Source organism: Lissotriton helveticus, chromosome 7 (assembly GCF_964261635.1).
Source record: "Lissotriton helveticus chromosome 7, aLisHel1.1, whole genome shotgun sequence".
Classification (NCBI taxonomy): domain Eukaryota; kingdom Metazoa; phylum Chordata; class Amphibia; order Caudata; family Salamandridae; genus Lissotriton; species Lissotriton helveticus.
Window position 1 is genome coordinate 587,499,277 of NC_136068.1, and position 26,323 is coordinate 587,525,599.

The 26,323-nt window shown below is 49.1% G+C and overlaps 1 protein-coding gene across 10 annotated transcripts in view; it reads left to right on the forward strand.

The window, feature by feature from the left end:
- Positions 1 to 26,323, forward strand: part of BRD8 (bromodomain containing 8) — a 791,877-nt gene that overhangs the window by 345,327 nt on the left and 420,227 nt on the right. For all 10 annotated transcript variants that reach the window (XM_078652722.1, XM_078652724.1, XM_078652723.1 and 7 more), the window contains one exon: positions 4,163 to 4,267. In XM_078652722.1, coding sequence (XP_078508848.1) covers positions 4,163 to 4,267 — 105 coding nt within the window. The remainder of the gene's footprint in view (positions 1 to 4,162; positions 4,268 to 26,323) is intronic.

Sequence of the window (26,323 nt, forward strand, 5' to 3'; positions counted from 1 at the left end):
AGGCTAAACTTTACTGAGGTAGGACAGTAATCAGCCTTCCCACTAAGGGCACAGATAAAAAAATACTTGCCTTCTGAATTACTCTCCACAATTTGTGGCTTTTCATATATAAGCAGGTCTTCACTTGATCCTAGGTATTGGCCACTGGATACCGATACATATCAACCTACAGGAGAGAGGACGTGTCGACGGTGTGGTGCCAAAGTACTGAGGCACTGTGAGAAGATTTCTATGCATATATCGGTATCCAGTGGCCAATACCTAGGATCAAGTGAAGACCTGCTTATATATGAAAAGCCACAAATTGTCTGGCGGATCATCAAAAAATCCACCTACCTGACGTCTTGTGCGAATTTGAAAGACGCAACTGATTACCATAGACACGAAGAATAACATTCTCCTGTTTTTAAAAATATAAGAAACTGATACTTAGTGAAGTCTGAGACTGACTAAACCCAACAAAAAGTGGGAACGATTGACGTATAAGCAATCCAAAAAGAAGAATATATGGTAGTAAATTGTTAAGTTTGTCCCGAAGAAGGTGCCCAAAAGACCTCAACGCACCGAAACGCGTTGACAAGGGACTACCCGCAATAGTATATATTCGCTATTTTAATATGAAATATTTTAATGTATGAAGAAATCGTTTTAGTTTTTTTCGGGCATTAAAAAGAATAGGATTGATTTTTGTATTAGATTAGGGCATGCTCGAAAAATTATATGTTGGACATTAAATGTTTTGTGATGAATTTTATATGATTGATTTTAATTTAAAAAAAAATAAAATGTTGAGAGCAATAAGTCACTCTTGAGTTGTGTAATAATAAATGTCTATATCGTTCTTCTGTACACAAGAAATTTAAAACCTGTGAGTAAGACCTATCGGTCATAAACTTCTAGCTGAATAACACAGAAAGGAATTTTGTCTAATTACAGTTTGTTTACCCAGTCCTTTCTGGTTGTCTGGGACACTCTCTTATTTTTGAGATTGCTCATGGGCAAGTCCATTAGAGGAAAAACAGAGGGCAAGTTAGAAAAACATTCAGGATAGGGAGGCAAAACTTTGCAAATCAGAGAACTTTTGTCCCGTTGCAGACCCACATAGTCTGTCCTCTATGGACACTATTCACCATTCACACTGTATTGTATTGCATTGCAGCACTTTTATAGCGCTTACTACCCCTATGAGGGGCGCTAAAGCATGCTACACTGTTTAGGGTGTGTTGTTTGAAGAATATTGTTTTTGTTTTGATACTATGTGGAAAGTATTCCATATTGTGCGTGATGACCACTGAGTTGCAGTTATCGTGTTACGAATGCGTGACCCGGCGTGTCTTTCCCTTCACCCCTCGGCTGCCAGCCCCCTTTTGCGGACTACTTATCCTCCCTGCCGCCACTGTTGAGTCTGCCGTTCCGAGAAGCCCGCTGGCTGGACTCTTGGGGGCGCAACATGTTCGCCTCGATCAGCGCTTCCCTGCGGATCCTTAACACCTTGTGTGTGCTGTCTAGGGCCTCCTCCTGTTTGTGGGACTCGGCTGAGACTCTGGGATCCGCAGCGTCCCAGGAGACTGGTCAGGTGGACTTAAGGCATCATGCTGTAGATGGCCAGGAGCTTGCGGCGTTTATTCTCTGCTCCGCTCTGGACATCTCGGAGGTGCTGGGCTGGTCCATGGCTTCTGCAGTCGCTCTCCATCGCCATGCTTGGCTTCGGGACTGAGTGTTTCCTGAGAATATTCGGGAGCGACTCATCGACCTTCCGTATGATGGCAGCCTGTTGTTTCATGCCGCGGCCGACTCCGCCATCCAAAGGCTCTTGGCAGGACTCCGTCCTCCTCCTCCTCCTCCTCAGTCTTCTCCTCAGTGACTCCTGAGTTGAGTTGATTTTGGGCCTTCTTAGGCCGGTTGTTCTGGTTGTGGAGTGTGTGTTCTGGCCATTTGCGTCCTTCCTTGGGACTTTGGCATTGTTGGCTGCTGGACGGCCCTTTTGTTGCTTCTGTGTGTGTGTTCTGCCGGAGTTGTTGCGCAGACTTGGCCCTGAGATTAGGCCTTCTGCATTGCTTGGGCTGCTTGTCAAGCCTCCCGCAGGGTTGTTTTTTTCCCTGTGGCTCTTTTGTTTTTCCTCTGCTTCGGAAGTTCTTCCAAAGAGGGTTCCCATATTTTGGGACCTAACGTACCCAATGTGGGGTAGTGGTAGTTGTCATATGGCTTGCGCTCTGCTTGGGGGTTCTGGTCGCCTTCCGGTGCCTGTTCTCCATGGCGTTTATGTAGGTTGCTTTTGCTCCCTGAGGTCGTGTGCGCGGCCACTCATAGTGATGTGCCTGGGTATCTCCTCCTCTCCCTGCTCCTGCCCTGAGGTCTGGGATGAGCCTGTGTTCTCACTTGCCGGGCGCTGCCTACTCGGCCTTCTTGGGGCCTCGGGCTGTTCTTCTTGATTCTAGCGGCTGTTGACTGCTGGCGCTGTTCTGGCTGGCAGGTAGCTCTCCATCTGGAGTAGGTTCACCTTCTTTTCCCTCGTGTTCTTGGGTCCTCTAGGCTTCTTCTTCCGCTCTTCCTGTCTTGGCATGGGGTGGCGGCTGGTTTGCCTTGTGGGGGAATGTGGTGCTTCTGCCTCTCTGACCTTGCCCTTGGTTCCTCTGCTGTGAGTGTACGGGCCTCTTCAGCTTTCTTCTCCCTTCTAAATCCTTTTGGAGTCGATGGGGTTCTGCTTGTGGGGGTTCCCATTGCCTGGCAGGGACGAGGTTCTACCTGGTCCACAGATCTGGTCCCTCTGTTCTGTATTAGCTGGTGGGTTCCTTTTGCAGACCCTCCTTCCCAGGGGATATTGCTAGGGTATCTATTCTCTGTGAAGGAATCTGCGGCTTGTAGTCTCTATCAGATGTACGAGTTACTTTCGGTAACGATGTATCTGGTAGAGACGATTCTAGCTGCAGATTCCTTCACGGCCCGCCCTTCCTCCCTTATTCTGCAAGGACCCTTGGGTTGGTCTTCGGGTACTCGCCTCCCGCTGGGGGCTGTGTCTCTTGTGAGTGACTACTTTGTTCTTGACGGGTGGCGTCGTCTGGGGGCGGTTCATTCCTGCTTTGGTTCTTTGGAGGATGGGATTCCGGTGCTCCGGTGTCCTGATGCTCTGGCTACTCCAGGGCTGGGGGGGATTGCTTTCTATTCCTGTCCTCCCTCCCCTCCCTTCCTTCCATTGCGATCTTCTGATTAAGGGTCATCTGGCCATGTCTTGCCTTTGTGCCTTGTGGGTGGTTGCCCTCTATGTTGGAGTGGCTTGGAGGTTTGTTGTCCCTGTCTGTCTTGGGACTGGTTCCCTTCCTTGCTCAGGATGAGGGTGGTAGGTTTACTCCGTGTGCCATGACTTTTACGCATGTTCCTTTCCTCAGGGGCACAGGGGTGGGAGGCTGTCTATGTGCTGGTAGGGTGGCTGCGCAGGGCTCTGCTTGTTCTTTCTTCTTTCCCTGCCTTTGGGTTCTGCGGTGTTGACACTACTCTTGTGGTGTAGTTAGTCACAGTTTCTTTCCAATTTTTTCTCCTCTTCGCTCACTGTTCCAATGCTTCTACAGTTTTTTATCTGGTGATTCCGTGTTGTGGTGCGTAAAAGTTCTTAATAGTTCCCCGCCGGGGCGGATCTTATGTGACCTGGCTGATGTCACGTACGCGGACGACGCCTGGGCGGAGTCACGTGATGTCACCCCACCCCCGGCGCGCAGAAAAGTTTCCGGATCCAGTCTCACGCCTGGGGATAATTCTACATAAAGGAATCTGCGGCTAGAATCGTCTCTACCAGATACATTGTTACCGAAGGTAAGTAACTCGTACGTTGCACCTAATAAATAAAATGATTGGTTTGTCATATATTCACTTAGAGTATTTCTAAGCCTTGTGTGCCAGAGCTGAGAATAGTGCTATTTTTCTAGGTACGTTATGTTGTGGTTTATGTGAGTGCTTCATTCTTTGGACTCGTTAACTATCCTCACTGGACCACTGGTGAGTACCACCAGTTTAGTGTCAGGAATGTCTGACATCCTGGTCCCACAATTTAGGGATACATCAAAAGCATCCACCAGTGGTGAGGGAAGGTATGGGTAAGGAAAACTCAGGCAGTAAATGAAAGTCTTTACAACTATCGCTGCTTACGTATGCACTTTTCTTTACACAGCAATTTCTGGCTACACAGTTGATTATGCAGACCTCAGAGTCCGGCATCAGCACCAAGAGCCTGCGGGGAAGAGACTCTGCACGCAAGCAGGATGCCTCTGAGAAGGTGAGGGGCCAGGCCAGGGCTCTCAGTTACAACAGCCATCACCTCAAGGAACTAGTCATATAGTAATTGTACCTGTAGAGAAATGTCAATGCATTTTGTACTCCTGGCCATCACTACTGCACGGCCACCTTCAGAGTGATTTCTGTCAGCTAATGTGACAACAAGCTTCAGAGTGCAACCATTGCACTCGCCTTACCAGGATCGAACTGTAGCTGTCGTGTGGCTCACTGTAGGAAGCTGGCTCGCTATATAGTTCACCAAAATGAGGTACACTATGTAGAGAGTCTAGGCAAACCCCAAAGGAATTACAGAGTCACAAACAACACCCCTCTTTTGTGGTAGTGTGGGCGAGCATGTGGGCATATCAGAGGGTAGTGCTAAGCATTCATTGCATACACAAAGGCAGTAAATGAGACACACACACACAATAAAGAAATCGGACACCAATTTTTAAAAAATAACACATACTTTTATATAAATTTACATACCAAGATAATCGGAATCGAGTTAGTACTTTTCAAGTTAGGAATTTTTACAGTTTTCAGAAATAGACACGGTGCATTTTCTGGATCGGTAATGTTATCCTATGGAGGAAAAACATGTATTGCATTATGGCACTTAACAGCAACTTACAAGACTGTTTTTCTGAACTTAAAGTGAGTATGGGGCAAGGTCCACGGCCACACCAACAGGTCACTTTGGGAGGCTCTGGGGCGTCCGGGTGCAGAGGTGGGTTACGGCATTGGGTGTCCCATTCACTTCAATGGAGAACTGTCTGGTCAGAAAGAGGCTGTAAGCTGGGACTGGGGGGCCTGTCCAGGGAAACCCACAGGAGGCCTCGACCCTTGAGATTCTCGGGCACATGGGGATACCGCCAGTCCACTTCTCCTTGGACTGTGGGGCTCAGGTGCAGTATGTATTTTGGTGTCGGATCCGGTGCTGGAGTTTCTTGCGGTTGGAGGGGACCTACGGAAAGAGGCTGCAGGTGGCGACTGGAAGTCCAGTCTGGACAGACCCAAGAGTGGGCTTAGCTCTGGTGGGTCTGGGGATCCTTTTGGTACCGTCACCTCCCTTGGACATTGGCTCTGGAGCGTGGTGCATAGATGCTTCGAGGTAGCAGGGGTCACAGACTCACTTCTTTTTCTTTGGTTTCTGCAGAGGGAGGCAAACAGGACAGCTGGGTGACTCTCAATGTGGGTCTCCCTGCCCCTAAAGTCCCTCGACTTGCAGGTCGGTCTTCCTCTGTGTTAGTATCTGGACTAGACACAATGAGCCTTGGCTGCTGCAAGGGGTCTGGTACCCAGGTGTTGGTGTTGGTCTTGACCTTGAGAGCTCCCTCTTGCCTGTGCCATCCCCCATGGAAAGACAGGTCCATGATTCCTGCAGTAATTTTTCCAAATTCCCTCTCCCCACTCTAGAGTATGCTTCTGGACAAGCTTAATTCTGGATACCCCTTGGATCCCTGTCCACTCAGACTCTTCAAAGAGTGTAGGGAGGTAACGCTGCCTCCTCTTCTGGAGGTTATGAACTTGGCAATCTCCAAGGGTATCTATCCCTCATCTTGGAAAATGGCCATAGTCAAGCCCCTTTTAAAGAAGGCTACCCTAGATCCTGGGATTTTGAAGAACTTCCGCCCTATCTCCCTTCTCCCGGCCGCCGCTAAGATGCTTGAGGCTCACCTCAACTATCATTTGAGTGCCTTCCTGGATAGCTCCAGTTTTCTGGATCCCTCCCAACATGGCTTCCGGAAGGCCCACAGCACTGAGTCGGCTCTTACAGTGGTTGTCAATAATATACGCACTAGGGTCGACGGTGGCCAGACTACTCTGCTGGTACTGCTCGACCTTACTGCTGCATTTGACACCCTGTCTCCCTCCATTTTGGTTACTCGCCTCAGGGAGTTGGGAGTCGACGGATCAGCACTTAGCCTCCTGACATCTTTTCTTGATCAGCGAAATCAAAGGGTCAAGTTGGGTGACTTCCTTTCCCCTGTCAAGCCTGTGCAGTGTGGGGTCCCCCAGGGCTCATCCTTGAACCCCACACTCTTTAACATCTATGTGGCCCCTCTTGCCAGGCTTGTTAGGTCGTTCGGGCTGGAAGTTCTTTCCTATGCCGACGACACCCAGATCATGGTCTCCCTTGCACAATCAGTTAACATCACTGCCCTAAATTTTAGGAACTGTATGGAGGCAGTTGCAGGCTGAATGATTAAGAACTTCCTCAAATTAAACGGGGAGAAAACCGAGGTTCTTATTTTCGGAGGCAAACAGGAGATCTGGTCCATGGACTGGTGGCCCGCTGCTCTCGGTACCTGCCCATGCCCTCCTCATCGGACCGCAATCTGGGTGTTATCTTGGACACTACCCTCTCTTTTGACAAACAAGTTAGCAGGACGGTTTCCACCTGCTGTGGTGTCCTAAGGGTCTTGAGAAAAATTACCCATTATCTTTCTTTTGAAGCCCGAAAACAGGTTGCGGTGGCTCGCATATCTTCCAGGCTGGACTACTGCAATGCACTATATCTAGGCACTAACAAAGGTCTGGTCCAACGCCTTCAGATAGCGCAGAATGCAGCTGCGCGGTTTGTTGTAGATGCCCCGAAGCGCTCCTCTGGCTCCTCCATTAGGAAGGATCTGCACTGGCTCCCTATGCAGGCCAGAATTAACTTTAAGGTCCTTTGCCTCACGCACCGTGCCTTGCATGGGACTGGACCCGAAGACATCCGTTCCCTGGTGTCCTACTACTCTCCTGGTAGGGCTCTCCGCTCTGCCAACAAAAAATTGCTAGCCGTCCCCCGAGTCTTTAAGGCCAGATGGGGAGAAAGGGCCTTCTGCTCTCTCGCTCCAAGACTGTGGAACTCGCTTCCAGATGACCTCAAGGGTCTTGCTTCTCACGCGCTCTTCCGCAAAGCACTTAAGACCTGGCTCTTCCTTGAAGCCTACTTGTAACTGCCCTACTTTCCTCCCCGTTCAAACAGCTGTACCATCCTTAAGCGCCTTGATGCCTCTGGGTTTAGTTGCGCTATACAAATCCTCAATTCATTCATTCATTGTGTGGCTCCGGTCGGTCCTGGCATTCCCTCACTTGCAGGGGGAACAGATCTGACCTGTAGGAGCGCTGCTACTTCTTTCTAGGTGGCTGCTGAGTCGGTAGTCCCAGTGAGCGGTAGGTCGGCAAACCAACTCTTGCTTCTTTGGGGCCTGCAGCTGCTGGGGAGTAGCTCCTCTACTCCAAGGGAGTTTCTTTGGCAATTTGTGACACCCTGGCAGTTGTCTGAATTGTTTTAGGTCTGGACAATGGCAGGGGCCAAGTCCGTCGTTCTCCTCAGTTTTTGGGTCAGCAATTGTCTTCTTGTCCACTTCTTCTTTTGGTGTGTAGAAATTTGAAGTCCTGGTGTCAAGGGGTTCCCTAAATACTACATTTAGGAGTGTTAAGTGGAGTGAGGGGTAGTACTAAATGGGCTATTTACATCTGGGGCACTACACCCCCTAGATGACAACTTCCTTTGGGAAGTGGGCGTCACCCTGTCCCAGAATTCCTAATTCCACCACACACAAGATGGTGGAGGCCTAAATTGGTTGTTCACATTAGGCTTGGTCTACCTAGAAGTGTGTCCTGCCTGGCAGTGTAACACGCCTCCTGCATAGCTAATTTTTCCACCTGTCCTGGTGCCAGAGGGCTCAAGGCAAGGGGTCGACATCTCTCCTGTTAGTGAAGCCAGATTTGCATACCAAAGGTGGTGGCTCTTTGAGGCTCCCTGCCTTGAAATGTTAATTCACAGGACATCCCAGTGGAGGGTCTGTAAACACCCTCTATCCGAGCAGGCTTTTGTTCCTGATCTCCTGAGAGCAATGGCCCTCACCCCTGATGGGAAAACTCGTCTGTGGTGGCAGCTGGCTACGACCAGTCCGTCAGCACACCATTAGTTGGTAGGTTTTCAGAGGGCACCTCTAAGGCGCCCTCTGGGTGCATGTATTAATAAATCCATCACTGGAGTCAGTGTGGGTTTATTAATACGAGGTGTTTACCAAGCACTATATGTTTCAGTGCAGCCATTATGTAGCTGTGGAACACTTTTTAACAAGGTGCACCGTACATACCTTATGATGGCTTCCCTGCTCACTTGCAATATCTAGTAATAGAATCAGACATCAAAAGGGGCATATCTGCTCATGCAGAAATGTCCTCACATGAAATATAATGCACACTGCCTTACAGCTCCAAGGCCTGCTGTAGGGGTGACTCACATATATTAGATGCAGGGACTTTGGTATGACACACAGAAGTGTATCATGTCATGTTTTGTCTCATGGTTTGCACCGTCACGTAGCCTGCAATGGCAGTCTGTGTGGAATTTGTATGAGGGTTCCTTAGGGTGGTGTAGGATAAGCTACAGCCCTCATGGATCCTCTTTAGCCCCATGCCCTAGACACCTGCGGTACCATTTATCAGGGACTTACAGGGGTGCTAAAGTTCATGGCCAATTGTGGAACAATTAGACTTCACCTTGTTTTAGGGAAGGAGCACTGGCACAGAGGTCTGGTAGCAGGTCTCAGTGCACTAGCAGAATAAAAAATCAGCATCCACTAGCAGAAACTGGGGCAAAAAGTGGGGGGAGAACTGCAACAGAAGCCCAGTTTCCTACACTCACTAGTGCTCTGGAACCTTACATTTTTGGAAAGCCACCAACACTTCCCATTCTCAGCTATGACTAACCAGAAGCAGTCAGGATTTGTAAAATGTCATCAGCAATTCACGAAGCCTGCAGGCCTTTAACACTTTTAAATGTAATGCTTGTTTACAACAGTATTATAGCGAATGGGACAGAAGGAAAGAAGAGCTTATTTTGCCTTTCGTCTAAGTAGTTACAGGCTATTTATTTGCTCATTAGAAGTTTGCGTATAGAAAGACTGACAGAAAGATTGCCTCTCAGTTTGTCTTAAGTTGTATATACAAGCTGGAGGGAGTGTGTTGCTTGGTTTTTGTGGTATTGTGTCTTTGTGGTAGGTAATCAGGTAGGTTGCCTCCTCAGTTTGGCTCTCCGCTCGGATTGGCTGTCCCCTCTGCAATTAAAGTGACCCCTTGCTGGAGAGATCCTCACTTTATCTTGAAGCACAAGCAACTCAAACGACTTGACAATGTTGCTTGAGGTCTATGGACCACTAGTAATTCAGGCAGTAATATTCCTGTAGCAGTACATAGGGCTCGGGTAAGAGGTGCATGCATCTTCGATGCTGCCAGCCGAGGGGAAAATTATCAGACAAAGGGACATAAATGAAAATCCGGACAGAAAAAATACAATATGAAGCCTTTTCTTGGGATAGTCAGTGTTTACTAGGCTCTATTGGCCCTGTTGTTTACCACTGATACACTCAAGGTGCATAGTCATGTTACTCCTTTCAGGCACCCCTCTCTATCGGGTTAGTGAAGTAATTGGATTGGGTTACTACAGGCGGTAGAGGAGGTGAGAAAATCAGTTCCAATTGACATAGTGAAAAGCATCACTTGTCCGGTCTGGTTTTTACTTTAGAAAATGTAAAAAGGCTTTATAAAAAGTAAGATACTCACAAAAAGGTGTTCTTAAGAAGCTGACATTGTAATGTAAAATTTGTTATAGATTTTTCATTACAGATTTTTGTAAACAGAGGCGATATAGCCATTGTTACCTAATGGGTCTTGGTTCAGATCGACTCAGGGTACTTTGGAAGCTCTCAGATTTTTAACTCTTATAAATGACTCTAAAAAACAGGCAATACAACGAATATCTCACTATTGACCTTTCAGTATAGCCATGAAAGCTATTACTCTTTATAGTTAGAGCTTTGTCCCCCCAGTTGTCTTGGCAGTGATGATTTAACAGTTACCCAAAAGTGTCCTTTCCAGTCGTATGTTTTTCAGCCAAGGCTGCACTGCAGGTTACGCATAATTCTCTCCTAAAAATAGCAATTGGAGTAAGTTGACATAAATGAAAAAGTCGCTCAGTGGCAACCGCTAGATCAGCTTATCATAAGTCTTCTCTGAGTATACAGCGCAGGCATATAACATAATGAACACAACGTTTGCATTGAAAACATTTAGGAGAGCTATTGCAAAGAGTATATAGTAACTATTGCTGAAAGTTTTCAGACCTCTGTTGACATGTTTTTTTGTTATACTTTCTGTATATGGACCAGAGTTTAGAGTTGTACTGAATGTAATACCAATATATATATTGGTATGTTGTATTTCAAAGTGCTGTTTATTGTCCTTACAAAATGACATCTATGTCAGCCAAACATAATAATTGTACTTTTGTTTAAGTTCACCATTTAAGTAATTGTCCCTGTAGTAAGTTGACAAACAATCCATCTAGCATTGGAGAGCCATTGGAGTACCCTCTAATATGACCAAATCATTGGCATACATTAGGACACAAATGTGCAAATTGCCTGCTTTAGGTGGAAATGATGTAGCTGTACTTATAGATAAATAAGTTAGAATGTAAGCACACTGCAAATTACATAGGTCGCTGTTTATATTTATTGATATATCATTTTAAATTAAGTTTAATTATTTTTCTTATTATGGGGAGACCTCCCCCCCGACACCTCTAATTTTTTATGTTTCCCTCTGTTATGCCCCCTCCAACCTCCTGTCCGACACAAAAGCATTAAACAAAGCCAAATAGCACTCACATACCTGAGAGCTATTTTGGATTTGTCAATGTTTTTTTAGCTATACTGCATAGCAGCACCGACTTCTATGCAACATGGTGTAAAGAGGAAAATAAATCGCTAAGATGTGGTCAACACTGGATGCGTTATATCTAATAAAACATTGACAAAGCCAATAGCTCTTGCTTAGGCGAAACCTGTCGGCTTTCCAATGCTTCTTACTGTAGCCATGCATGTGCCTTCAGATTTGGAATGGGCAACAAGTGGTCTCCATCAGTGAATGAGAAAAAAAGTGTCCCACATTTGCAAATTAAGGGCAGTTTTGAATCTGTAAAGACATACTATTTGTGTTTTACAAGGTATGGGGCACTCCATGCATTTGTGTTTATTGCAGGTAATGCTTGTGATAATGTCAGGGAAATCAACAGTAAAAACCGACCAACCAACCCATAAAACAGGCCACAAACAGCCAAAACAACCTGCCTGTAAGACCAGCCTGATGGCCGCATAGACCAGTGAACCTGTGTCTCCCCTGCAGCCTGTTGACATCTTAATGCACTTAACACCTCTTTAAGTCCTTTCAAGCAAAAGGGCTTGTAAAGGTGTTAAATGCATTAGTATATTTACTTAAAGATCTGTCTCATCACATTTCCACCCGGAGGGGCCCCATCAGAGTACTGATGGGTCCCCAGCAGGATCTCGTTTCAACTGGATTCCTTCCCCTTTTGCACCGCGCACATGAAGAGAAAACTTTCTTCCACACTGCTGTATTCTTATTAAATGAGTAGCTGGGGAAGTTTTTCTCTTCATGCCGTAATCTGCTATGTGCTCCTGCAGAGGTGCTGGGCGCTGTGAAAGTGTAAGGAGCGCACGTGCGCACCTTACAAAGAACATGGAGCCGGAGTAAGAACGCAACGAGTTTTAAACCACTACTAGTTTGGATTCTCCTTCTAAACTGTGCATCCTTTTCCACGCCCCTGAACCCTTGTCTTGAAATGTAAGGCTTGCAATTTTCTTATAAAAACTCATCCACTCCTTCATCAAGGCTGACACGAAGTCGTCCATATAAGCTCCCACATTGCTTCCTAACTGCAAAGATTTTGTACCCAGGTACCTTATTACCATGACTTTATTCACCGTTCCTGAATTTGTCTTGAAACCTAATTTTTCAGTGGGCACATCAATACTTTCTATCCAATCAGTTAGATGCCTCAGGATAAGTCTTGCTTAAATTTTCCTGTCCGAATACAGCAAGGCAATTTAACTTAAAATGTTGCATGTCGGTCTTCACTTAAAAATGAGAACTTGAATACTGCCCAACCATGAAGCTGAATTGCCTTATGTTTGGTAACTTCCTGAAATTCTGGTAACTGTATAAAAAGCAAAAAAGCAGACATATAGATAGCTGAAACAGTACCACATGAAGCCAATTTGGACCTGGGGATCTAGACAATCCTATTTGTCTTATATATAACAGTTTCAGTAGCGGTTTTTTTTTAGAACTCGCCATCAGTGATTTGAATTACTTCCACCACAATAATAAAAATACGACTCCCATTCACACTGATCATCCCCATATCAAGCACCAGTTAGTGCCAAAAAGGTTCCTCATTAAACCATGACGATTGTGCTTGAAATGGCTTTGAAAGTGATTTAACCTTCTTTTGAAACTGAGTTTTAGGAATTGAACATTCACGAAGATCGTGTGACATCTCCTCCCAAATAATTATGGGATTAGAGATATGGTACATCCTTCTATAAAAACTGTCTCCCTCCTACTTAATTAAATATTAATTAGCAAAAGGGAAATTAGTAATTTGCTTAATAATTCCTCTCGTATGTCACTAATGCTGCTAACTTCAGTAATCAAATTGCTTTCCTTACCCAAAGAAGTGTGTTTTATTATCTGCACATAATGGTCACTCTCTGTTCAGGAATCAGTGTACTAATCAATTACTAACTGATCAGCGGCATCCACTAAAGTATAATCTTACTCCCTTTCACGTCTCAGTTGGACGTGCCAGGATATCATTTACAAATCTCCCTTTTAAAATACATAGTTAAAGAACCATATGTAGAATAGACTCCAAACCGCAGCGCTAGAAGACCCAGCATTCCGATCCTCGCTAGGCACGGCGCTCCTTACATACTTTGAGGTCAACAAAAACACAGGGAAAGATGCGCTAATGGAATGGAAAACCTTTAAAGTCACAACAAGGTGGCACTGTAAGGGTATGACTTGGAACGTACGTAGGCAACTAACCTTCGGCCTAAGTAAAATAGAAATGCAGCAGCAGCGATATGAGATGGAGGGGGAGGGTGGGGGTAGGGACAGGCAACAACTGGAGACGCTGCGCACAGAGCATGCTGAGCTGATAGAACGCCTTTGTTGTCACTACTACAGCTCGAAGGCGACCCGCACTCACGCCACTGCTGATAGAGCAGGCCAACTTCTGGCCTGGCTAATTCACCAAGAACACACCCGCTGCGAACTAGTACAGGAACCCTAGTACACACACAACGTGACATTCACTCAGCTTTGACACATTATTACAGCCAGTTGTATCAGTCCCAAAGCTGCTGTGATCCGCACATCCTAGCAACTTTCCTAGACCCAATGCAATTACCTGAGGTAACTCCTAGGCGATGGCACACACAAAATATCACTATACACCGATGACCTGTTAATCTATCTCCAAGATATCAACAATGTGTCCGAATGTCTGTTTCGAATCCTACGGGATTTTGCGGCCATATCAGAGCTGAAAGTAAATGTCGGCAAATGTATGCTCTATGCCTTTGGCGCAGGAATCCCTGATCCAGGTCTTGTGCTCAATGGCGAAAGGGTACAGTGGAGTGCAGACACATTCCGCTACCTTGGAATTCAGATATATCGCCAGCCACCAGATCTCTTCGACAGCAACCTGGGTAGGACGCTAACGGCCATCAAATCCCAGTTGCTATTCTGGAGCACACTCCCCCTAGCAGTGACGGGCAGAGTGGCATTGGTGAAGATGGTGGCACTACCAAGGTTTTTGTACTACTTTGCCAACCTGCCCGTCTATGTACTGGCCTCCTTCTTGCCTCCGCGGAAGGCATTGGACCACTCCCCTGCCTTCCGCGGGAGCCTTTAGCTAAAGCCTGACATTTTTAACCCAGCACTTACCTAGTTTGCTGCTATCTCGCGATTTTTAAACAAACTTCCTCACCTTGAGTCCAGGGACCTCTCCCTCGACCCTGCCTTCCCGCGCAGCCGAGTTGACGCTGCCGTGGCCTCACAACCACCCGCCTGCCGCCTTCAGCGGACGCTCCCCCGGCCACGCCCACTTCTTTGGCCACGCCCACTTGGGCTGCTACTTAGGAGCTGACTACGAGCTCTCCTTCATTGGACCACTCCCCTGCCTTCCGCGGGAGCCTTTAGCTAAAGCCTGACATTTTTAACCCAGCACTTACCTAGTTTGCTGCTAGCTCGCGCTTTTTAAACAAACTTCCTCACCTTGAGTCCAGGGACCTCTCCCTCGACCCTGCCTTCCCGCGCAGCCGAGTTGACGCTGCCGCGGCCTCACAACCACCCGCCTGTCGCCTTCAGCGGACGCTCCCCCGGCCACGCCCACTTCTTTGGCCACGCCCACTTGGGCTGCTACTTAGGAGCTGACTACGAGCTCTCCTTCATTGGACCACTCCCCTGCCTTCCGCGGGAGCCTTTAGCTAAAGCCTGACATTTTTAACCCAGCACTTACCTAGTTTGCTGCTAGCTCGCGCTTTTTAAACAAACTTCCTCACCTTGAGTCCAGGGACCTCTCCCTCGACCCTGCCTTCCCGCGCAGCCGAGTTGACGCTGCCGCGGCCTCACAACCACCCGCCTGCCGCCTTCAGCGGACGCTCCCCGGCCACGCCCACTTCTTTGGCCACGCCCACTTGGGCTGCTACTTAGGAGCTGACTACGAGCTCTCCTTCATTGGACCACTCCCCTGCCTTCCGCGGGAGCCTTTAGCTAAAGCCTGACATTTTTAACCCAGCACTTACCTAGTTTGCTGCTAGCTTGCGCTTTTTAAACAAACTTCCTCACCTTGAGTCCAGGGACCTCTCCCTCGACCCTGCCTTCCCGCGCAGCCGAGTTGACGCTGCTGCGGCCTCACAACCACCCGCCTGCCGCCTTCAGCGGATGCTCCCCCGGCCACGCCCACTTCTTTGGCCACGCCCACTTGGGCTGCTACTTAGGAGCTGACTACGAGCTCTCCTTCATTGGACCACTCCCCTGCCTTCCGCGGGAGCCTTTAGCTAAAGCCTGACATTTTTAACCCAGCACTTACCTAGTTTGCTGCTAGCTCGCGCTTTTTAAACAAACTTCCTCACCTTGAATCCAGGGACCTCTCCCTCGACCCTGCCTTCCCGCGCAGCCGAGTTGACGCTGCCGCGGCCTCACAACCACCCGCCTGCCGCCTTCAGCGGACGCTCCCCGGCCACGCCCACTTCTTTGGCCACGCCCACTTGGGCTGCTACTTAGGAGCTGACTACGAGCTCTCCTTCATTGGACCACTCCCCTGCCTTCCGCGGGAGCCTTTAGCTAAAGCCTGACATTTTTAACCCAGCACTTACCTAGTTTGCTGCTAGCTCGCGCTTTTTAAACAAACTTCCTCACCTTGAGTCCAGGGACCTCTCCCTCGACCCTGCCTTCCCGCGCAGCCGAGTTGACGCTGCCGCGGCCTCACAACCACCCGCCTGCCGCCTTCAGCGGACGCTCCCCTGGCCACGCCCACTTCTTTGGCCACGCCCACTTGGGCTGCTACTTAGGAGCTGACTACGAGCTCTCCTTCATTGGACCACTCCCCTGCCTTCCGCGGGAGCCTTTAGCTAAAGCCTGACATTTTTAACCCAGCACTTACCTAGTTTGCTGCTAGCTCGCGCTTTTTAAACAAACTTCCTCACCTTGAGTCCAGGGACCTCTCCCTCGACCCTGCCTTCCCGCGCAGCCGAGTTGACGCTGCCGCGGCCTCACAACCACCCGCCTGCCGCCTTCAGCGGACGCTCCCCCGGCCACGCCCACTTCTTTGGCCACGCCTCCAAGTTGTCCTATAAATCATGTGCCTCCACCGTTCGCGCAGCGGACGGGCGCAGCGGGCGCGCCTAAGGCAAGCCCGTCTGCGCCCGTCCGCGACGGGCCGGGACCAGGGGCCTCAGACCCTGCCCTTCCTTTGGCGTACTCTTCTGCCCAACTTTTGTCCATCTCCGCTTCTGCTCCCCTTTCCCCCTCTGCTGTCCAACACTTATCCTCGCACGGTATTTATGCCCCCCCTCGCTCTTGTCCCGTCTCTCCCACTCCCTCTTTCTCTATCTCTTCCACGCCCTCTGTTATTGGCCCTACTTCCGGTTCCCCTGCCGCCTCTGCTATCCTTCTTAACACTCGCTCTGCTGTTAAAAATCAAACTGCCCTTTTCAACCTTTTGGACACTGATTCCCCGGACTTTCTTTTCCTCACCGAAACCTGGTTTTCTTCTGATTCACTTCCGGACCTCCTTGCCATTCTCCCTAGTACCCACTATGCCCTTCGCGCTGACCGCCCTGACGGAAAAACTGGAGGTGGTGCGGCTATGATAGTTCGCTGCTCTATGAAATTCCAGCTTCTTCCGCACCCTCGCATACCCAGTGTTGACTTTCTGGTGGCCCGCTCCCTTAATCTCCCGGTACCCCTTACGGTGGTACTCATGTACCGCCCCCCTCAAAGCATGCCATCATTTGTGTCTACCCTGCAGGACCTCTTGGCCACCTTGGCGGTAAACAATTCCTCGCTACTCCTGCTCGGCGACTTCAACTTTTGGCTGGGTGATCAGAGGGAGGACTCCTCTTCTAAAGACTTTTCTGCTTCAATTTCTTACCTCACGTTTTGGTCCCCACCCATACCCACGGTCATATCCTGGACCAAATTTGGTCCTTACGCTGCAACCTTTCGACCACCTCTATTCTCCCCTGTGTTTGGTCGGATCATTCCATGATCTCCTTTTCCATCCACTTGGGCCAAGCCGAGAAAGCCTCCCTGCCTAAAAACATCTTGGCTCGGAGTTGGAACAAGACTGATCTCAACGATCTTTCTTCCTTATTGTCTTCATCGGCTCCTACCCTGACCGACCTGCCTTTGGAAAGTCAGGCGAATGCCATTAACACCTGGCTCTCTTCTGCTTGTGACCAGGTCGCCCCACTCAAAAAGATCAAATCAGCTCGCCTTCATGACGCCCACAAGTGGTTTTCCAACGACCTCAAATCCCTGAAATTAGAGCTCAGGCGCTCGGAGCGTCGCTGGCGCCGCAACTACTGCCCTACCCTCCGCCTCAAGTACAAAGCCCTCCTCAATAACTATAAAAAAGCCATCCTAGCGGCCAAGTCTCAATATTTTACTGAGCGAGTGGCCCTCTCGGCCAACAAATCTCATGAGATCTTCTCACTGGTTCACAGTCTTGCTACCTCTGACCGTGCATGCCCTTCCCCTTCCCCCTCTCAATCTCTCTGCCACTCTTTGAATGATTACTTTAGCAATAAAATCACTACCATCAAGGCCAATATTCCCATTGTGCCTCAACCTGATCTGCCTGATCACTCTTACCCGTCTCCCTCTGCTTTGGATCATTTCGAACCAATCTCATCTGAGCTTTTCCTCGACCTGCTTGTCAAGGTCAAGTCCGGCTCCCCCGCGGACTGTGCTCCTGCACGGATCCTCAGAACTCTCTACACCAGTTGTCCCATCCCTCCCCTTACTTTTCTCAACTCTTCCCTGGCTTCGGGTTGTGTTCCCTCTTCCTTTAAATCTGCTATTGTTTTTCCTATCTTAAAGAAAGCTGACCTGGACCCCTCCCTTCCATCGAACTTCAGGCCGATCTCCCTTCTCCCCTACCTAGGGAAGATTCTCGAAAGCTACGTGACATCCTGCCTTTCCACCTACATTGAGGAGAACAATATCCTGGCCTCTCACCAGGCTGGTTTTCGTCCCGGCCACTCCACTGAGGGTGTGGTCCTCGCGGTCCTGGATGAACTTAAGGGGAAGGCCGACAGCAACCTCCCCCAGGCCTTGGTCCTTTTGGATCTGTCCGCTGCGTTTAATACGGTCGACCATGCCATCCTCCTCGACCGGGTCAGCGCAGCGGGCATCCAAGGCACTGCCCTCTCCTGGATCGCGTCCTTTCTTCAGGGCAGATCACAGGCAGTTCACCTTTCTGACTTTTCCGCTCCCCCCCTTCCGGTCACATGTGGGGTACCTCAAGGCTCTTCCCTCTCCCCCCTTCTCTTCAACCTTTACATCCGCCCCCTCATCTCTTCCCTTCTCAAGCTGGGGGTCTCTGTGTATAACTACGCAGATGACCTCCAGCTCGTCTTTGATCTTTCCTCCCCAACCGACTCTCTTCCCAAGTTTTGCTCTACTCTTGTTTTCATTTCCCAGTGGATGAGCTTCAATCATTTGAAGCTCAATCCCGACAAGACAGAGCTCGTCCTCACTGGTGGCTCGTCTAATCCCTGGTCCTCAGTTCACTTGCCCCTTTCTTTTGGCCCTCCCCCCTCCCCAGCTTCCTCTGTCCGGACTCTGGGCATCAAGATCAGTAATGATCTATCTATGCATGCCCAAATTAGTTCCGTTGTGTCCTCCTGCTTTTTTTCCCTCCGTCTCATTCGCAAAATCTCCCGGTTCTTTTCTGTTGATGCTCTCAAAACCATTATCCCGGCCCTCATTACATCCCGCCTGGATTATGGAAATGACTTGTACGTAGGCATTCCTGCCTACGAAGCTCGCCGTCTCCAGGCCATCCAAAACCAGGCGGCCCGTCTTATCCTCCGTCTTCCCAAATCCTCCCACATCACTCCGGCCCTCAAAACCCTTCACTGGCTCCCTGTCCATTTTAGATCCCAGTTTAAACTAGCATGTTTGGCCTTTCGGGCGCACGCCCGTTCTGCCCCGCTTTGCATTAACTCTCTAATTTCCTCCCATGCCCCCAGTCGTTCTCTCCGCTCTTCCTCTCTTTCTCTTCTTCACGTCCCCCGCTTCCGTAAATCCCGCACTGGGGGCACCCGCTTCTCAGTGCGGGCCCCCCAGATTTGGAACAATCTCCCTCTCTCCATTCGCTCTATCCCTATCTTTTCCCACTTTCGTAAAGCCCTCAAAACTTTTCTTTTTCTCCAGGCTTTTCCCGGCTAATCCCCCTCGGACTCTCGGCAGATACTGATGTGTTCCTTAGCGCCAGGAAGCCGCTTGGCCGCAGTGCGCTTTAGAAATTTCTTTTTCATTTCATTTCATTTCATTTCTTTGTTACTGGCGAAGATGGTCAGAGATTTCATATGGTGCCCCAGTCGACACAGAGTGGCGATAAAGAAATCATATTTTCCCACTGACCAGGGGGGTCTGGCAGCACCCTGTCTCGAACACTACATCTTGGTAGCTCAACTCCAATGGGTAGACAGATGGATGTCAGACCCCCAGCGTGAAGATATCACGACTACAGGCCCACCGCTCACACTGTCCCAGATCCTCCACCTCTTCCATCTTGGCACGTGAACGTGACCTCTGGAATATTCGTGGTTGAATGGGCATACAAATGCTACCGAAAAAGTCTCTACATAACCCGAAACATAATGCCCTACACCCCTGCGCTCCCCCTACAGGCCAGGGAGTACTCACAACTGCCGAGCTACAACAGTGGCACGAGGCGGGGGTACAGTCCCTAGGAGACATTTACCGCGAAGGTGCTTTGGTCTCCTGTGCAACACTGATAGAGGATGAGGGGCTCCCTGCGGGGCAATTCCTCCTACACCGGGTATTGTTAGCCATGTTCACAGTGCGGTGGGGGGGAACTAGCCACAGAGCCGCCCTCACACCTCTCCATACAATACTTACACGTAATGGGACATGGCAGACACCTACCGCGGTGGTTCGCAGCCTCGCTTCGTCAACATGTGGCTATAAATTTAGACCCCCCAATGGCATAAATGGGAGTACGTCCTGGGTAGACAATTCTCGGACCATGGGGACAAGTGCTGGTCAGCCCAGTTCAGATCCCTAGGAACGTGCGATTCAGACAAATACAGTACTACATTACACAAAGAGCGTACTTCACGCCAGCCAAAATCAACAGATATTTTCACCGTACCGACTCCTTCTGTCCTAGATGTGCTGCCCTTGATGCCGATCTGATTCACATGCTATGGAGCTGCAGCAGCCTCAGTGCATACTGGAGAGAAGTGGCGGAAGCGCTGCACAACTGTATAGAGAGAGAGGGATACCCTTTTAATTGCCGGTGTATCTGCTGCACAAATTCCGCAGGACGCGAAATACTAAGGTCGCCTCCAGGTACTTAGATCTGGGCATAGTGGGGGACAAGAGGCTAATCACGAAAAGCTGGAAGGCACCGACCCCCCACACTTTCAGGCTTGGAGACACTCCACACTCGCATGGGCCAGAGCAGAAGGCATATCGATCCGACGCGAAGAAACTATAGGCCTCAGGAAAATACAAATATCAGCACACTGGGAAGCGATCCTAACAACACTGCAGAAGCGATCAGATCCGACAGATCAGTCCTCACAGACACCTGACCCGGTCAGGTAATAATAATAATAATAATAATAATAGCACCGTGCATGCGTACCGTGCCCCTGAGCCCCGAGCCCCCCAAAGACACCAGACCTGCATCCGCCAATAGCACACCTGCGCTCCGATGCGTGCACTCACGGGAGTCCTTTCGACAAAGCAATAGGCGCAGGCGCAACAGATGACATACCCACACGCATATGCAGACATGTGAGGACACTCCAACTCACCTCCAAGTTTTATGTCCTACCCCCAGGTTGTTAAATGCACTGTTTATCATGTTCATCCGAGCAGTTCTGGCCTTAAAATGTCACTTACCACAGGCCAGGATCGTGGACATCCTAGCCGTACGGGACATTAAATGATGAGACTGAACAAATGCAACTCACTGGAGCTGCCATGCCAACATGTTTATCCAACAAATAATCATAATGTTATCATCGCTACTAAAGTATGATTTAAGAAGGCTGATGCCATTGAATGCTGAAACATGTAGTGCTATTTGTTGCTATTGCCAATGGGGAAAAAAAAAACAATAAAACATATATAAAAAAAGACCATATGTACAATTGATAACAGTGTTCAAGGCATGTGAACTGTAGATCACATGCTTTGCATACTCCTGCCATCTAGTGTTGGGTCGGGATGTTTGCAAGTTGTTTTTCTTCGAAGAAGTCTTTCCTGTCACAAGGTAGGTGTCTCCTCCTTTCGGTGATAGTGCACATGGGCATCACCTCCATTGTTAGATTGTTTTTTTCCGCCATCAGGTTCGGACCTGTATTGCTACGCTCTGGTTCGCAGCTGTTCTTCGGGTTCCCCTCGGTGCGCAATCCACTCTACCTGCATCGGTTTTGTTTCGAACGTGTATCCCACGCCGCGTATTGTATCCGTAGAGGAAAACCTCTATTTCGAGAGAAGATCTTGGAAAGGCCATCCGGCCTAACCGCGTTGGTCCACTTCGCAGTCGATGGAACAGACTCCATTCAAATTCTGTATCCGTAGCACAACGAACAGGACTGCGACGCGTGCAAATAGTTTGATCGTAGAAAACGCTCCGTGATCGTCTGGCTCGATGTCGCAAGATGCAGAGTCAGAATGTCGAATACACGCCTGACATCGTCGGTGAAGGATCCAAGCACGAATTTGACGCACAAGGAGCAGTGGAAGAACAAGAGGAACTTGTCTCCGTTCCAGAATCGGACTCCGAGTTGGAAGAAGACTTGCCACAAGGTCAACGTACCGTGAGTACCGAACGCCCCTTAACCCAAACTCAGCCGCAACAAAAGGCTTCGGTCTCACCCCTGCCTTCGGGCCACGGTCGGCACCAACAAGATGTTTCCGACAACAACCTCTTCACCTTTCATCATTTACTGATCACACCAACTAACTCTCCACCACCACCTGAAGATGATGATGATGGAGAAGGGAAGAAAATATTTTACCAATAGGCCCCTGAAAGGATTATCACAAAGCAAAAGCCCAGGATTTAGTCCAGGAAGGGAAGCTCATATCCAATTCCTCAATAAGATGGCCTTTGGATGCTGCAGACACCGCAGCTAGAGTGATCAACACTAGTGTGTTGTAAGAAGACATGCATGGTTGAGGATTTCTGGTTTCAAACCAGAAGTACAACAGTCTATTTTAAATACTCCTTTTGACAAGGAACATCTCTTCGGGCAAAAAGTAGATAAGTCATTAGAAAAAATGAAAAAAGACACAAAGATAGCCTAGTGTATGAGAGCTCTGCAGTCTCCCTTCAATTGGGGCTCTTTTCGTTGCTCCTTCTATCGTGGAGGGTCGAAAACCATGTCCTCAGACAATACTGCCACCTCTACATGGCAATAGTCAATGTTCGTCTACAAGGGGTTTCTTTAGTGGAGGATATAGAGGTAACAACAAAGGTCGAGGCAAGGGTTCCGCACTGTGTAATTCCCCCTCCCCCAACTAGCAGTGACTTGCCTACATTCCCCCCCCCCCCAATCATTTAACATCTGTCAGAGGACGTCTTCTACAATTCCTCACCATTTGGCAATCTATCACCACAGACAAATGGGTGTTAGGAATTAACCTACATGGTTATTGCCTAGAGCTTACCAACAATCCTCCAAACATACCACCACGTTCTCCCCAAACTTCACCAGAACATTTACATCTACTTCAGCAAGAAGCCCAGTCTCTCCTCTCCAAAGGAGCCATAGAACCTGTACCGTTACAACATCAAGGGACAGGCATGTACTCCCTGTACTTTCTCATCCCCAAAAAGGACAGCTCCTGGAGACCTATTCTAGATCTCAGAGAACTAAACCTCCACATACTTGCAGAGCATTTCCACATAGTAACACTTCGACAAGTGCTTCCACTTCTACAGCAGGGCAATTTTATGTCCACCCTAGACTTAAAAGACGCCTTTTTCCACATTCCGATTCATCCTGCTCATCGCAAATGCCTCAGATTCATCATAGCAGGTTATCATTTCCAACTCAAAGTACTACCGTTTGGAGTCACCACTGCTCCTAGGGTATTTACCAAATGCTTAGCAGTGGTGGCAGCACATCTGAGTAGACAACAAATCCATGTCTTCCCATACCTAGACGACAGGCTCTTCAAAGCCAGTACTTACCAAATGTGTCTCCAACAAACTCGAACCACTATTCACTTACTTCACCAACTAGGGTTTACACTAAACGTGTTGAAGTTTCATCTACAGCCTTCCAACTCGCAAACTTATCTGGGAGCCACTATAGACGCTTACTAAGCTCTAGCCTCTTCCAATACAGCCAGGATTTGCAGTATTCAGTCCCTTCTCACTCTGTTTCAGCCCAATATTGCCAGCAAAATTCTTCATGAAACTGCTAGGCATGATGGCGTCTTGCATTATAATTGTTCCCCACGCAATACTTCACATGTGTCCCCTTCAAGAATGCTTAGCAAGTCAGTGGAACCAGTCGCAGGGTCAGTTAACCGATCTAGTGTTGGTGGATGGCCGCAGCCATCACTCTCTGCAGTGGTGGAACCCACAAAATGTATCCAAAGGGCGGCCCTTTCTCGACCCTACTCCACAGACCGTGCTAACTGACGCATCACTCAGTGGTTGGGGCGCTCACCTACAGAGTCACACAATCCAAGGATTATGGACTCTAAAGTACAGGAGCCTACATATCAATCACCTAGAGCTACTAACAGTGTTTCTAGCGCTCACAGCCTTTCAATCATCTTAAAGGCAAAACTGTCTTAGTCCGCACAGACAACATGACAGCTATGTTCTACATACAAATGCAGGGGGGGACATACTCTCTCCAATTTCACGCCTAGCACAAGTCATTTGGAAATGGGCCATACATCACAAAATGTATCTCCTAGCAGAACACCTTCCAGGAGTGAACAATCAAATTGCAGACCTTTTCAGCAGACAGAGAAAGCAAATCCACGAGTGGGAACTTCATCTCCAAATTCATCATCCTTACTTTCAGGAATGGGGATTTCCTCACATAGACCTGTTCGCCACAGCTCAAAACGCAACATGTCCAAGCTTCGCCTCCAGGTTCCCACACCCGCTCTACAAAGGCAATGCCCTATGGATGTACTGGTCAGGGATATTTGCCCAAGCTTTTCCACCTCTCCCACTTATTCCGCTGGTAGTTCGGAAGTTCAGGCAAACATCCCTCACACTGATTCTCATAGCTCCCACATGGGCCCGTCAACCCTGGTTTACCACCCTGCAGGAGCTGTCAGTAGTTCCACACCAAAAGCTGCATCTCAACTCCAGTCTCCTCACTCTGGACCATTGCAAAATCAGGCGTCCAAATCCCAAGGATCTCAACCTGGCGCTTTGACACCTGAAGTCATAGAGTTTGGTTATTTACAATTATCATCAGACTGTATGAATATCCTAAAGGAGGCTAGGAGAGTCACTACTAGGGCAGGTTCCGCAGCAAAGTGGAAACGTTTTGTTATGTATTGTAACAATAACAATATCAATCCCCTGGATGCTTCAGTACAAAACATCTGTTTTGCAGCGTGAATCTTTCTGGATTCACTATGCTGTGCATTATTCCGCGGTCTTGTGGTTGGGTCCGGATTCGTAGTCTTTTCTTTTTTTTCTTCTTTTTTTCGTAGCCCAGTTGGGCGTCGGCGTCACACCTCCTGGGTGTATTTCCGGTGACGTCGGCATGCTTCCTGCGGAAGCTCCCACTCTTGGGCGCCATCTTCAGATTCTTTTTTTCCGCGGTCGAGTCTGGATCGTTCCCGTTTGGGCTCCAGACATTTTTGGAGAAAGAAGAAAAGAAAATACAGAAATCACAAAGGAAAGTCATCTGAAGACTCCAGGGGACTTCATCGACGAGGAGTCAGCAAAGGAAAAGGCGAATTCATCGAGATCCTCGACGACCGTCGACGAACACGCGACCAGGGAGGCCCTGAGCGCTTGATGATGGACAACATGCCGTTCAAGTTCTGCCGTAACTGCCACCACAAGTAGGCGCAGAAGGACCAGCAACCGGTATGCAATCTTTGTCTACCGGTGAATCACGAAAGCGAGGACTGCAACGCCTGCTCCGCCTTCACCCCGAAGACCCTTCGTGTGAGAGAGAGACAGAGGGTAGCGCACGCCACCCTGCAGGGGAAGACCCCGACTCCGTCCCTCTACGATCTGGGGATGTCTTCCGAGGAAGAGGACAACGCTGCCACCGAAGACGACAGCTACACGGTCCTAGAGACCAATTACACGAAGACTTCTGATAAGGTAGGAGACTCTCCGGCCCCCAAGAACCCGAGAGACTCTGAGTCTCGAAAAAACGAGGGCAAGGCCCCGAAAGCGCCGACGCCGAAGCACCAGGCGTCCGCGAGTACTCACAGGCCCAGCGGATCCTCTGAGAAGGAGTCCCCGGCGCCGAGAGCTGTTGAACAGCAGAAGTCGTCGAAAATCGTCCCCGAAAAGGATCGATCGACGCCGAGGGACAAGGACCCTAAACTACCGACGCCGACCAGAGACCCAAAATCCGGTTCGACGTCGAAAAACTTCGGCACCGAAAGGCACGGCGCCGAGCCAACCGCCGAAAAGAGCGGCCGAACCATCCGACGCGGAACACGCGGCCGAGATGGAGAAAAAGAGAAGGCGCCTCGAGGCCGAAATGGAAAACATCGTGCAGTGGAAGAAAGAATTTGACGCAAAGATGAAAGCTTTCACGATCCCTCACAAGACCAAGCCACCGGTGGTGGAGGTGGTCGAGGAGGAAGATGAGGTCGCCGAAGAACAAGACCCGGACGTCGAGGTGGTCGACGACCAGGAAGAGTACGAGAATCCCTACGATACTTACAACTATGGGGAGGAAGAGGACAGCAGGACGGACGCAGAGTCGGCCCCCTCTGACCTACAGGAGGTGGATTACCTGGATGTCGAGACCGACAGCCCGGAGGATGCGGTCGACACGTATCCCTCGAGGCCCTCGCCGCCGGACGACATCAGGGCCTACAACTCGGTGATAAGGTCTGCCGCAGCGGCATTCAAGCTCAAGCTCGACGAAGAGAAGCAGAAAGCAGACTTCCTTCTAGAGACATTGCTCCCAACACAAACAAAGAGCCAGTACCTGCCAATGCTCGACAGCGTCTTGGCCCAGGGGAAGGAAGCATTCAGGGAGCCCGCAACATGCAAGGCAGTAACTCCCAGAACAGAGAAAAAATACAAACATTCCTCAAAAGACCCACCCTACATTCAGGGGATGGTCTCCGCAGACTCCATTTTCACGGCCACAGCAAGGAAGAGGGCTAACGTACCCACTACCTCTGGACCACCACAGGATAAGGAGAGCAAAAGGATGGATCTGGAGGGCAGAAGGAT